At 64.5% G+C, this 13124-nt stretch overlaps 1 protein-coding gene across 4 annotated transcripts in view; it reads left to right on the top strand.

Moving 5' to 3' along the window:
* The window catches only part of LOC117650090 (inverted formin-2), a 34634-nt gene that overhangs the window by 10919 nt on the left and 10591 nt on the right, over positions 1-13124 (top strand). For 3 of the 4 annotated variants that reach the window (XM_034393386.1, XM_034393385.1, XM_034393384.1), the window contains exons 2-4: positions 4333-4459; positions 8812-8927; positions 10055-10257. In XM_034393386.1, coding sequence (XP_034249277.1) covers positions 4387-4459; positions 8812-8927; positions 10055-10257 — 392 coding nt within the window. In that variant the 5' untranslated portion in view covers positions 4333-4386. Of the gene's footprint in view, positions 1-4332; positions 4460-8811; positions 8928-10054; positions 10258-12119; positions 12299-13124 lie in introns of those variants that run through there. The other variant, XM_034393387.1, reaches the window with a different exon arrangement.

Raw genomic sequence — 13124 nt, 5'->3', positions numbered from 1 at the left:
CCAAACTGCGCGTCCAAGACCACCCTGGTGCTGCAATCCTACACACGAAAAAAACTGCCGAAACAAAAAAAATGTGGGCTGCCTTGTGTGTGTGTTGTCCGGGGCAGTACTAGCAGGCGGGCGGGCAGGGCTGGCAGCCTGTTAGCTTTGGCCCTATATGGAAGGTGGCCGCTCTGGCATTAGGCTGCTCGGCCTGACTCAGGGCTGCACACTGCAGGGGGGAGGGGGGGGGATCGCTCATATGACAAGGTCGGCCTGCGCGACGCCGCGCGCCGTGTCGCCGTCAAGGAAGGCCCCGGCGAACTAGTGGACGATCGGGGTATCGATGTCGACGCGGAGCTACACGGAGCCCTTCGAAGCCCACCAATGCTTGTTCGGCGGCCGTGGGCTGGTGGTGACCACCGCGCGGGTGTGACTCTGGAAGTGTTTTTGGCGGGTAACCAGGAAGGTGAGGGTGTCCCCGTTCTTTCTGCTATCGCCAGAGCAGCGGAGCACCGCGCCCGGGTTGTCACCCGCTAAGGCGACTGCCCATTGGCCGGCGTTGCCCGGCGTTGCCCGGCACAGCCCGGGTCGTGCAGCAGGGATCGCCCCACCGCGGGCACCGGGGGCACGGCGTGGCCCCCACTGCAAGGGCTGGGCGACACTTTGCGCGCCAAATCGGCAACGAGGAAGGCAGGAACACAACAAATAAAGAGGTCAGTGAGCGGAAGGCTACACTGACACGCAGGAAGCGAGAGGTCCTCGTGTCCTTCGTCCCTCCGCGCCATGGTTGACTCTGCGGTTGGTACCGCTGTTTTTTGTCGCTGCGGCTCCACGCTACGCGACGCTACGTGTTGGTAGGCCTGACTGCCTTGCCGCCCACGCCTTCGGCTGCCTTTGGCGTAATGCTCGCCTTCCGGGGCGCGCCGCGCCGCCTCGCACCGCGCCGCAGGCAGACAGGCAGGCAGAGGTTAAGCAGCGCGAGAGGCAGGTTGTCATCCAGCACGTGGTTGCGTTTTTCTTGCTCTTCTCTCCGGCTACACTGTGCTATGCACTCGCTGCGCGCAGCCGATGAAATGCTCCAATCCATTCCCGGACTGTCGTCGCGTGTGTACTTATCGCGCGGTGGTTTTGTTTGCGTTTCCTCCGCCAAGTGATTCCGAAGAACAGTGCTTGGCTCTGTCTCTCTCGCGCCTCGCGCCCCGAGGCGACGAGCCGTGAGTGCGAGGGAGACGGAGCGTTTGGGAATGAGCCTGCTACCGCCGGAGTGACGAGAAAAACGTTGGCTAATTGCGCGGTGCAGCGGGGCGTCGGCGTCTCTCTCGCCGCGCAGCACGACATGCCCGCCGAATGAATGATCTGATCCGACGAGACGGTCGTCATCGCGAGAAATCCCTTCCGGTGTCCAGCTTCGGGCGCCAACAGCGCCGCCGGCAGGCTCCCTGTCTCTCTCGCACTCATGGGGCGCCCCGTAGGGGTGCGAGAGAGACAGAGTGACGAAGCACTCGGGAATCAACCAGCCAGCCAGCGCCACGCACTTCGCGCCGCAGCTGGATTTCTTTCGGCGACGGCGTCGCTGTTCGGGACTCGGCTTCAACAAGTGCGCGACGGCGGCCGCGTCGCCGTGCCGCGCGGAGACTTGGGCGCGGGGCGGGCCGACAGCGCCGCGCCGTCCGCGGGGAGGGAAGGGAAGGGGGAGGGGATGCACGGGGGAAACAGCAAAGTGTATCAATTTGCTGCGAGCCCACTCATACTGCCGAGGCACGCCGCAGCGTCGCCGCAGCACTGCAAGGAGGAGGCGGGGTGGGGCGGGGACCAGCGGCGGAGCAGCGGGGGTCCCCCCAGTCCCCTGGACGGGACGGCGACGGCAGGCAGCAGGGAAGGGGGTCTCCACCGCCACGGCCAGCACCAGCGCAGCGGCGGCGCCGCCCTGGAAGTGACTACGCCACTGGAAGCACACACACACACTCACGACTCCGCGCGGCGCGCTCCGCCCACGGCGTGCGTAACAAGTTTTGGCAGCGCGGACCGCACAGGGACACACATACACACACTCACACTTACTGACACACGCGCGGGGGGGGGGGCCTCATCGCGGCGGGCGAGGGGTATAAGGCTCGCAAAGAGTGTCGTCTATAGTGGCCGTATAAACAATACGCAATGGTTGGCGGCGTGGCGCAACGCGGCGCTGCAGTCACGAAGCTGACCGTCGCGACCCAAGGGACCCATGGGGCCCACGGGGCCCACGGGGCCAAGGGGGCGGGGCCCCCGGCAGCGGCGCGCAGCGCGCAGGGGTTGCCAGGCCCCTGCCATTGTGAGGCCCTTTAGGCCCTTTACCGCATGCTCGGCGCAGCGCGGCCGCGTGCCTGCGCGCCTGCACTGTCGGGCCTCTGCCGCGAGGACCGAGGACTGGGCTGGACTCGCCGGACTGCACAAAGGGGCATGCTCCGGGCCCTGCTACCGGGCGATTTCCAAGAGTCGCCGCGTCGCCCTGCCTCTGCCGCACTCCCACGGGACGCCCCGTGAGTGCGAGAGAGGCAGGGCGACGCGGCGACTCTTTGGAGTCATTCGCTGCTGGTCCTCTCCTTTCTCTCGCGAGGATGGAACTCGGCGGACTGCGGCGAGCGCGGCGAGCGACACAACACAAGGCCGTCGGCGAGGCAAAGGCTGCAAAGGCGGGGCTGCGGCGGACGCTGCGTCGCCGTCCGAGGCGGTGGCGGCGCGGCATGGTGGCGGTGGCGGCCGCGGGGACGCACGACGGGATGTGACGCGACGGCGACGGCAGGCGCCAGCCGCGCTCCCACACTATTCGGTCGGGGGAAGTGGGAGCGGGAGGTGGGCTTCGCGACTCCGCGAACCGTTCCGTGACGTCAGCGTGACGTCACGCGTGCAAACTTGGGGCGCGCCGTGCGGGCCACAGGCTCGGCTCACAGGTGCGCGCGTGGGCGCTCGGTTATTGTCCGAGCGCGGAGCTCGAAGCTCGAGTCCCCAATCCCCCTGGGCACGGCGTCACGCCGCGGTGTCCGGCACATCCTCGGACAGACCGGACGGGAGCAGACGCCGGGTTAGCGTGTGTTTGTAATAACTGCGATTATGAGCGTTTTATGGACTGCCTGGCAGCCTGGCGTAGCCGACTCGTCGACTCCCCACCTGGCGCGCTGGCTGGTGATAATTGAATCGTTAAGACTGTGTGCACAGTGCAGCGCGTGGCGGGGTGGGGCGGGGCGCGGCGCCACCGCGGTGCTGGTTAATCGCGTGGCCGTGGACGACAAGCAGGTGCAACAATGTGAGAAATCTCGACGAAAAATAAACTTACCATGTTGCGCAAGCGGTGATTGCACCGCGGGGTGATTGGCGGCAGGGGCACGCCTCGGGCACGCCCCGCAGCGGTTCGGCGCGGACCTTCAGTTCCAGATGGGCAGCTGTACATGGCGCCGCGGTACGCGTGTTCCAGACCGGCGGCGGCAGATGCAGCAGACTGATTCCGAGACTCGTTTTCGTCGCTCTGTCTCTCTCGCGCTTATGCGGGACGCCCCATGAGTGCGAGAGAGACAGAGCGACGAAAACGAAACTCGGAATCAGTCTGCTGCATATGCTGGCGGTGCCTCTGCGTAGTGCCGCGGTCCGCGGTCGGGGCGCGGACATTTTTGGGGTCCGATCGATCGGCCGATCGTCCATCGCAGCGGTCCGAGTGTTCGACGCGTTCGACGTGCACCTGGCGCGGCGCGCGGCTGGCCTGGCTCCTGGCCTGGGCTGGCTCCATTTCCTCTCGGAGTGTAAGTCGGGCCGCCGATGAGGCCAGGGCCGCATCCCCATGTAGGGACGCTACGCGGACGCCCCGGCCGCCGCTCTGCCGCTCTACCGCCGTGCGGCCTGGCGAGCCATTCGTCGCTCTGTCTCTCTCGCACCCCCGCGGGACGGACCGAGAGTGCGACAGAGACAGCCGGCCGGCCGCGGCCGCCGCGCTGCAGTCGCACGCACTTCGTGGCGGCCGCGGAAAAAAAGTGACAGCCTCATTCCCCGCGTTCCAAAACAACAATTATCTTCTCGGTTTATTTGCTGCCGATCGGTGTCCTTACCGGCGTGTGTGGCCTACCGACGTCCTGACGTCCATCGACGTGGTCCCCGAGGAGGAGGCTGGCCCGGGCTGGCCGGCAGACGGCCCTCCCGATTAGCCTCTTTCAATATGAGACGTGTCGGCTGATTCCGAGAGGCGCTGTCTCTCTCGCACCTGCACGGAACGCCCCATGAGTGCGAGAGAGACAGAGACATTCGGAATGAGCCGGCTGGCCGACGTGTGTGATGCGACCCTCGGATTCGCCTCCTCCTAAGCCCAGCCTGTGTCTGCCGCAGATCGACGCCGGGCACGCCGGGTCGGGGTGAGGTCGCCGCGGTCGCCGTCCCAGGATGGCTTCGGAGTCACGCTATGGCCTGGACTACATCGTCGAGAACCCGGAGTACACGCAGAAGCTTGCCGCAGGTAAGACACCCAACATGTTTTCATCATTTTCTCAAATTTTTTGTGACGGTTGTTTTTGTTGCTCTGCTTTTATTACTTATTAAAAATGTGCTAATGTTTGTGTTTTGATTCGGGATTGTTTGCATGGCCGGGGAGCCACACTGATTGGCTGATACCCCAGACTGGGTTGGGCCCGACGGCTAATTTGTATTCTTAGATCGATCGCTAGCTCTGGATGAAGTCGAGGATCCCCGGCCTACCCCCCCCCCCCTTTCCCCCGGTTCCCCCGGTCTCCGCGCCGCGCTGCTACGCCCTCCCTCCTCCCTTCGGCCACCTACTGGGCGCACTGCACGGCATGCACGGCACTGCGATCCCCGGGTCGAATTCGGTCGCAGCGGGCAGAAGGCGAAGCGAGGCGAAGGCGCGCGGGATGTAGAACGGAGGCAAAGCCTAAAAGCCTTTCGGACAGATGAAAGGGGGGAGGGGGAGGGGGGCGGTCCGCGCCGCGGTCTCCACGTGGGCGTGCACTGCGGACCGGAGCGCGGGGCAGCGGAGCACTGGCGGCGGGGAGCGGCGCGGCGTCAGTGTTGCCAGATGAGACGCCGTCCCCGCGGACTCCTCCAACTGAGCCCCGATCCTGCCTCGGACACCTTGAAACCGACCATGACGACGACAACGACGTTGTCGAGGGCGGCGAGTGCGAAGTGGCCGTAACGAGGGGTTGCCGACGGCGGAAGGGCCGCGATAATGACTATCCATCTCGCCCGTTTCTCCGAGGCGGGGCGGGGCGGGGCGACAGCACGCCCTTGCCGGCCGCCTTCATGCCGATCATGAGCGTGTTTTCTCCGCAGTGCATCCGCTCCTCGTTTTACATGTATAATTTCCGCACATGGCCACTGCTGCATCCCCCCGGGGAAAGGGGGAGGGGGAGCTCCAGGCTGGTTCCAGGCGTCCCGGCAGGGCCGCCGGGGGGGCACGCTCTGCGCAGAAGCTTTGCAGAGAAGGTGTCGAGGAGGTGCCCGGGAGGCTCAAGGCGGTGGTTCCCTTGGTTCCGCAGGGGAGCCCTGCTGCTAACACACTCGGCTCGGCCTGCGGCAAGCTGTCAGGAGGGGGCACGCCGACGGCGGCACGGCGGCACGGCACGGGCAAGGTGGCGTTTCCGGTGCCACGCCCCGCGGGTCCCCGCGGGTCCTTCGGGCAGGTCGACGTCGACCCCGTCCGATTCGGCCGCGGTGATCCCGGACTAATCGCGCGGCACGACGCGAGGCGGCGGCAAAGCCAAAGGCGGAGCCAAAGGCCGCGCCTCAGGCTCAGGCCGCGATGCGGGGACTCGAATCTGAATCTGAATCTGCGTGCCATCGCGCTGCCCGGCGCTGCCATCGCCATCTCCGTGGCACAATGACGGCGGCCAATCGCGCGGCAGACAGTGTGACGACCTCAGACTCGCAGACCTCGCAGACCTCACACTCACGCAAGCCTTGCTTATTATTACAATGCCTGCCCGCGTTGCCGGCCCTGCCCGTCCTGCCCGCCTGCCCTGGTGGCCGACACTGGCCGACAGCGAGATGACTTTTACGATGGCGCGCCTGCCCCGGCTTGCCACGGCTTGCCCGCACCGCTGGCTGACCCGCCTCGATTGTTGTTGTTGTTGTTGACATGTTGAGGGCCGCGGGCAAATAGGTCTCGCCGCGGTTCTGATCGATAATAAACCGCGCGCGGAAAAGGGTCGCGTTTTCGTAGGAATGGGACTTCCCCCGGCGCGCTTATTCCGCCTCGCGCGTCCTCCTCTTCGTTGCAACTTTCCCCGCCTTCCGCTTCCACGCCGAGCCGCATTGGCTGTCGCCATGGCGCGGCACGAGAAGGTATTTGCTCCAAGGATATGCTGGAAGTCCTTGGTCCTTGCAAGCGCTACCGTCGCCGTGGCGGGGCGCGGTCGCGGCATGTACCTGAACACACGCCCAGCGGCGACTGTCCGCGGCTAGGTGGCGACCTGTGTCGGTGCAAAGCCACTCGAGATACAGAGCTAAGCTTTCTGCGGACGAATGGCCGGACCTCATAACGCTCCGAGTCCGTTCGGCCGCCGTCCGACCATTGGTCCCGAATTGGTCCTCACAGTGCCCTGGCCCAGGCTCGGACTGGCCAGGGCAGACAGGCAGAAAAATCTGCCGGGGCCTTCGGGTTTGGGACCAGTAACGTCACAAAGTTGGTCAAAAAGTGATTGAATCTCCGAAAGTAGCGGCCACTGCGTCCGATCTAGTTGCGGCCCACGGCCTCCCTCGACGCCCTAGTATTCTTAAGACCCTACTCTTTCATGCCCTGCATCGGGAAGAAGTTGACCACAACGATTTTGCCTTTGACCGCAACGATTTTGGGACCAAAGTTGGTCAAAAAGTGGTCGAATCTCGGAAATTTGCTGATTTTGCTGACTTTGGGTGGCCACTGTGTCCAATCTAGTAGCCGTAAAAGGCCTCCCTCGACGTCCTATTATTCTTAAGACCCTACTCTTTCATGCCCTGCATCGGGAAGACGTTGACCACAACGATTTTGCCGTTGACCGCAACGATTTTGGGACCAAAGTTGGTCAAAAAGTGGTCGAATCTCGGAAATTTGCTGATTTTGCTGACTTTGGGTGGCCACTGTGTCCAATCTAGTAGCCGTAAGGCCTCCCTCGACGTCCTAGTATTCTTAAGACCCTACTCTTTCATGCCCTGCATCGGGAAGACGTTGACCACAACGATTTTGCCGTTGACCGCAACGATTTTGGGACCAAAGTTGGTCAAAAAGTGGTCGAATCTCGGAAATTTGCTGATTTTGCTGACTTTGGGTGGCCACTGTGTCCAATCTAGTAGCCGTAAAAGGCCTCCCTCGACGTCCTAGTATTCTTAAGACCCTACTCTTTCATGCCCTGCATCGGGAAGACGTTGACCACAACGATTTTGCCTTTGACCGCAACGATTTTGGGACCAAAGTTGGTAAAAAAGTGGACGAATCTCGGCGTGTCCCGGCGGCTCCCGCTTGGCTCCGCCCCGCTCCGGTCCGCGGCGATATAATACATTGAGTCAGCGCGGTCTGCGCTGCTTGCCCAGGTTGCCCGGCCTGCCCTGGCTGGTTCCCCGAAGAAACGCGAGCCGGGCCAGCACGGCGATGAAGCTCATTTTCCTCGGGGGCGTTCTCTGCCGCGTTCTCTACGCCGCGGCCGCCGACTGATTGGCAATGGCTTTCGGAGGGCGAAAAACGGAGGACCCGAAAAGCACGCGAAAATGGCGCGAAACTCTGGAGAGCGCCGCCGCGCGGCGGGTTTTTCTTGAACGGTGTCAACGAACGCCTGGACGGGCACACGCCACACGCCACGCCATCCACGCACGGCGTTATGAAGGCGAGTCAGGAAACGAGTGGAAAACGGGAGATGCGTGTTTGGAGGCGCCGTCAAGGCCGCCCCTGATCACTACGCCGTGGATGCGTGCGCGTGTTTGTGAGTGTGTGTGTGTGTGTGTGCGTGCGCGCTCATGACGGCGAAGTCTGCTCCTCTAACGCCTCTGGCTCGCCGGGCGCGCCCCCGTTTGTGGCCAAAACTTTGTGGCCACACCTGTCCTAAATGGACTAAGGACCCCGCTACTGGAGGTGATGCCAACTTCGGAGCTTTTCTCTCGCCCAAAAGCATTTTACTGCCAAGAGCATTTCTCTGGCCAATGTGCCTCCTGGGGGCCCCTCGTCTGATACTGAAACCCTACGCGCCGCCCTCCTGTCTCTTCATGTGAAATGCCAGGCAACTCGACGCGGTGTTCGCGGTGGTCGAGGTGGTGCGTTGCGTCTGTTGCGCCTCGCCCGCCGGTCCAGTGGAGACGGAGACTGCGGCGCCGCCGTGGCCGTCGCCTTGGCCGTCGCCATCCTGGTGGCAGACACGCGAACACGCGAGATGCATCTCCGCCGCGCCGGCCATCCAGTTGCGAGGGTTCTGGCGTTCGCACGCTGATTCCGCTCAGTGCTCCGCCGCTCTATCTCCGTCACACTCAAAGGGTGGTCCGGTTCTGTAGGGACGAGAGAGAGAGAGAGACCACTGTTTGGAATCAGCATCATCTCGCACGCAGGCCGTTTCGGAGACAGGCGAAGCGTTTTGCAGCCCGCCGGGCCGGGTAGCGTTTCATTTTTCATACGCGGATTGGGTTCTCTACTCGTTTCGTTTCCCAGCCTGACTTCGGCTTTCCGCGCAACGCGATACTCCTTGGTCCATGGAGGATTAGGATTCGGATTCCCACCCGGGCTGGGCTGGCTGGGCACCGAGATGAAGACGCGGAGGACCTGCTGGCTGGGGAGGCGGTAAGGTGTTGATTTTCGAATTCGGTCTTACCAGCGTGTATTTGTTTCTTTTGCAGCTCTCGACACGCCCAACGCGCTCGTCAAGAAGCAGGTGTTCGAGCTCCTGTCCGCGCTGTGCGTCTACAATGGCGACGGCTACGCGCGCGCGCTCGACGCGCTGGAGCACTACAAGGTAGGCACGACCAGCACCACAGTTTTATACCCGAGTTTTGCTCTTATAAGTATTTATTCAACCAAAAACCGTGGTTATAACTCCGCTAATGGAGTGGCTTGGCATCGCGTATGTATCCGCCAAAAGGCGCGAGGCAACACAAGGCGTTGTGGCGCGGCAAGGACGGCGGGGCGGGGCGGGGCGGGGCGGGGCGCGGTGCCCAGCCCACTGCCGGCAAGGTGCGTGAGTCATATTACGTTGGCGCCCACTCGATCAAAAGCCCAAAGCAGCTCTCTGCGGCAACAGTGCGTCCCTAACTGAATGCCCCCCGCCGTGGCCGCGACGCTGCGACGCCAGTGGCACTGGCCGCGAGTCGGCAGCAGCAGCGGCAGCAAAATTGAAAACGGTTCCTTCTTCGCCAGTATTCGAACCCAGGCCGCGCGCGCTTGGTTTTCCTTTCCGTTGGCAAGGCCGACCGAGGCGTGGCTGTCTCGCCGTTGGAGCGTTCAAGCGCAAGGCCGGCGAGACAAATTGTTTGGCAGTCGGCAGCCCTGTCGCATGGCGCCTGTCGCGCTGATGCATCCCCGAAGGGACGCGGCGCGGCCAGCTTTATGGTGATTGGCTGCCGGACTGCGCCACTTCCGGACTTCCGGTCGGCGGGTGTGTACACTGTACGCGCGTGGGTTGGAGGCGCATGCCGCGTTCTGGTTCCGAACAGAGTACCGGGGGGTCAGGGGGAAGTTGCTCAGTTCGCTGTAATGACGGGTGGAAGTGGAGTAGGGCCCCATTTTTGAAGAGGCTGGAAAAAGCGCCCCAAACCTGGCCTAGCTCTTTTGTGACTGTCGTCGCCCAGTTTCGACGGAATACGAGAGAAAGCCAATGAGGCAAAGTGGCGACGGTGTCATTCAAGGGAAACGGCGGGGCGGGGCGGGGCGGCCATGTCGAAAAGCGGCATGAATATCCCGCCGCGCTGCTCCGCGCTCCGCGCCACCCACTCGACGAACTCGACGGTGCCGTGGCCGACCTGGTCACACCCATTTTCCGCTGCGTCTCCGTCTTCGCCGCGGTGGCGCGGAGGGCACGTTCGCTCTGTTTTGTCATTTTCTGGCGCGCTGATCCGTTGATCGTTCCCTTTCGTTCCGTTCCAGACACACAAGGGCCAGCGCTACCGCCTTCAGGGCATCGTCGCCGAGCTGCAGGCGGCGTGCGCCTCGGGCGCCGTGGACTACCAGACGGCCCTGCTCGCCTTCATCAACTGCCTCATCATCTCCACGCCCCAGCTGCAGGACCGGATCCGCATGCGCAATGAGTTCATCGGCCTCAAGCTGCTGTCCCTGCTGACTGAGCTGCGGTGAGTCGAGGGGGAACAGGGCGGGGCGGCCGAGTTAAAATTATTGGCAAGTGCGGTGCAAGGCGAGGGGTCTAGCCCGGGTCGGCCTGGGCCACTGCGGCAAGTCCATGGCGACGGCCTAGAGGCGCTAGAGGGAGTTGAGGGAGGCCCCCGGGCCGGGCCGCCGGCGAGGTAGGCAGCCCAACGGGCGCGGACGCGCGGCGCGCTGCGGTTCTGGCGGCGCCGAGTGCGACGACCGGCGCGGCCGCCGCGCTCCTCGTCGCAGTCGCCAAAAAGAACGACGAGGCGAAATCTAAACGACGACTCGCCTGAGGTCGGCTCTATGGTTAGAGCTTCAGCCAGGGCGCCGGTTTGCGAGCGTTCGACGAACCATTGTGCGGTCGCACGTCGTACTCGCGGCGGGCACTCACGGCCGCGACCGGCGACTCTCGGCGCGCAACGCCATCGCCATCGCCATTGTGTGCGTGTGCCCCGCTGTGCCCCGCTGCGCCAGTCCGCGCCATGCGGGATGCGGGTTGTGAAACGGGGTCTGCACGAATCATAATTTTCGCAATTTGCCAATTGAAACGCGACTCCGGTCCTGTGTGGCTCTGCTTTGGCCCCCTCCCCCTCCCCTCCACCGTCCTTTTCAAATGAGCACACTCCACCACATGTGCCCCCTGCCCCTCCTCCTGGGGCCGCAATTTGCGCACAAAGGCGTCCGATTCACAGTCGCCTATGGTGGCCATACTGCCGCCAGGCAAAACGGGGGGCGGGAAGCAAGTGAGTTGTCTGTCTGTCTGTCCGTCCGTCCGTCCGTCCGTCCGTGCACCAATGTTGTGACCGGCAATGACATTTCACATGACGTTCCAAAGAGCAATGCGGTTTTTCAAATTTGTTTTGCCGGTTTTACCGCACGAAACGAAGATGATGGTTTGGCGTGCGAGTTACTGGGGGATTGTCTGGTGCCGCGTTGGGCACCGTATCTGCGACGCCCATCGCATCGCGGAGAGTAACAGACGCCCAGCCATCGGATTGGCACCGCGTCCTGCGCGCCGCCGCGCCGCGCACCTGTCCTGGCGGCTAAAGGCCTGGCCCTGGCGGGGACCCCGCGAACGCCCCTCGCCCGCGACCGCGCCTCCAGCCGTTTGTCACGTGCGCAAACGTGCGCGACGTGGAGTCCAGGACCGCGACGACGCCGCGTGCCAATGCTAGCCCACTGCGTAGTCCGCCCCCGGGGCCGCTAGAGTGGCCGCTAGAGTGGCCGCTAGAGTGGCCGCTCGGGGTGCGATGGTGGTTGACGGACGCCCCCTCCCGCCGGGACCACGCGGTGGCAGCCGCCCTGTCGCGCTCTGCACTGCACTGCACGCTGTTTACGATTGCCCCCGCCGCGCGCACCGTGCACGTGCCCTAGCCGTGCATAGTCGTGCAACCTCGTGCACTGCACCTCGCCGAAATATTTTGCGCGTCGGCATGCCTTTCAAGTCGCCGGCATGCATGGACGGGCCATCTGGCCGCCGATGAGGCAGCATTGACATCCGCGCGGAGGGCGGGGGAAGGCGGGGCGGGGCGGGGCAAGGCGGGGGTTTATGGCCGAAGACCAGGACCCCCAGTACGGCGGCCGGCCGGCGAGGGCTGGACAGCTACGGACAGCCACCACGGACAGCAGCCGCCCCGAGCGAGCAGATGACGCGGATGCCGGCGGTGGAGGCGGTGGCGGCGGTGGCGGTGGTGGTGCATCGTGCAGCCATCCCCCGCCCCGCCCCTCCCCTCGCGCTCGCCGCTCGCCTAGACTCGCCCTGCTGCCTGCTCGCCCACGCCCCCCAGCCCCGCCGGGGGCTGTGCTGGGGCAGGTCAGTCAGTCAGCCAGTCAGCCAGTGGATGATCGGCAGTGCACAGTGCAAGTAGTCTGTGGTTCGTCGCGGCGGCTGTGTTGTTTTTCGGCTGCTCGGCTCGCCCTGTTGCCGGACAAGGAGGCCCCTTGCGTGGCCATGGGTCTCGGCCTCGGTCTCGGCGGCGGAGAGGTCACCAGCGGTGCCATGGGGAAGTGCATGCACACCGAGTGAGTACTGGTCCATGCGCTGGCGAGGAGGGGAGGTGGTCCCTGTCCCGGTCGCAACTGAAAGAAATGACCCGAGTCGACAAGTTTGCCCATAAGATTACCATCAAGTTTGGCGCTCGTGAATTGTCGACGGGTCAACTCTTTTGCCGTAGCGACCGCGCTCGGAGCGCCACGGCGGCGCGGCGGGATGATCTGGGATGCCGACCAACCGACGCGTGCCTTCCTGAAGTAAACACCAAAGACACACATCGCGGCGGGGCCGGGCCGGGGCCAGGGAGGGGCACCACCATGGGCACAACAGCCGCCGCCCCCTGCAGCCTGCAGCGCCCTGCCGCCGAAGACGCAGCGGGGAGGGGAGGGGGAGGGGGCTCCACGGCTCCATAAGCCCCAGGAAGTAAGGGGGAGGGAGGGGGAGCAGCGAAGGGCCCATCGTTAGCCGCCGCTGCTCAAATTCAGTCGGGTCCTCGGCCCGCACGGCCCGCACCGCCCGCACACGGACGCGTGAGTGCGCCCCATTCGCGCGCCGAGCCGAGTCGTGGTCGTGAAACCCGCGTGAGGCGCGCGCTGCTGGTGGCCGAGGCCGTGTTCCTGCTCGCGGCCACCACGGCGCCGGCGCGAAGTGCGAGCGTCTGCGACGTACCGGAGCACGCCGTCGACGGCCCTGGTGGAGGCGGCCGAGACCGACGGCCCCCGGAACCTGGGCAGACTCCCGGCCGAGAAACGACTTGCTCCTGCTCCGCCTGGTCCGGCCGGCCGGGCTCCACGACGTCCGCGCCGTCCAGGCCGCGGGGGTCGGTCTTGGCGGCGTCGGGGGCTCCGGAGGTGG

This window comes from Thrips palmi, unplaced genomic scaffold (assembly GCF_012932325.1).
Source record: "Thrips palmi isolate BJ-2018 unplaced genomic scaffold, TpBJ-2018v1 HiC_scaffold_4, whole genome shotgun sequence".
NCBI classification, from domain to species: Eukaryota; Metazoa; Arthropoda; class Insecta; order Thysanoptera; family Thripidae; genus Thrips; species Thrips palmi.
This window is presented reverse-complemented; position numbering and strand designations above follow the sequence as displayed.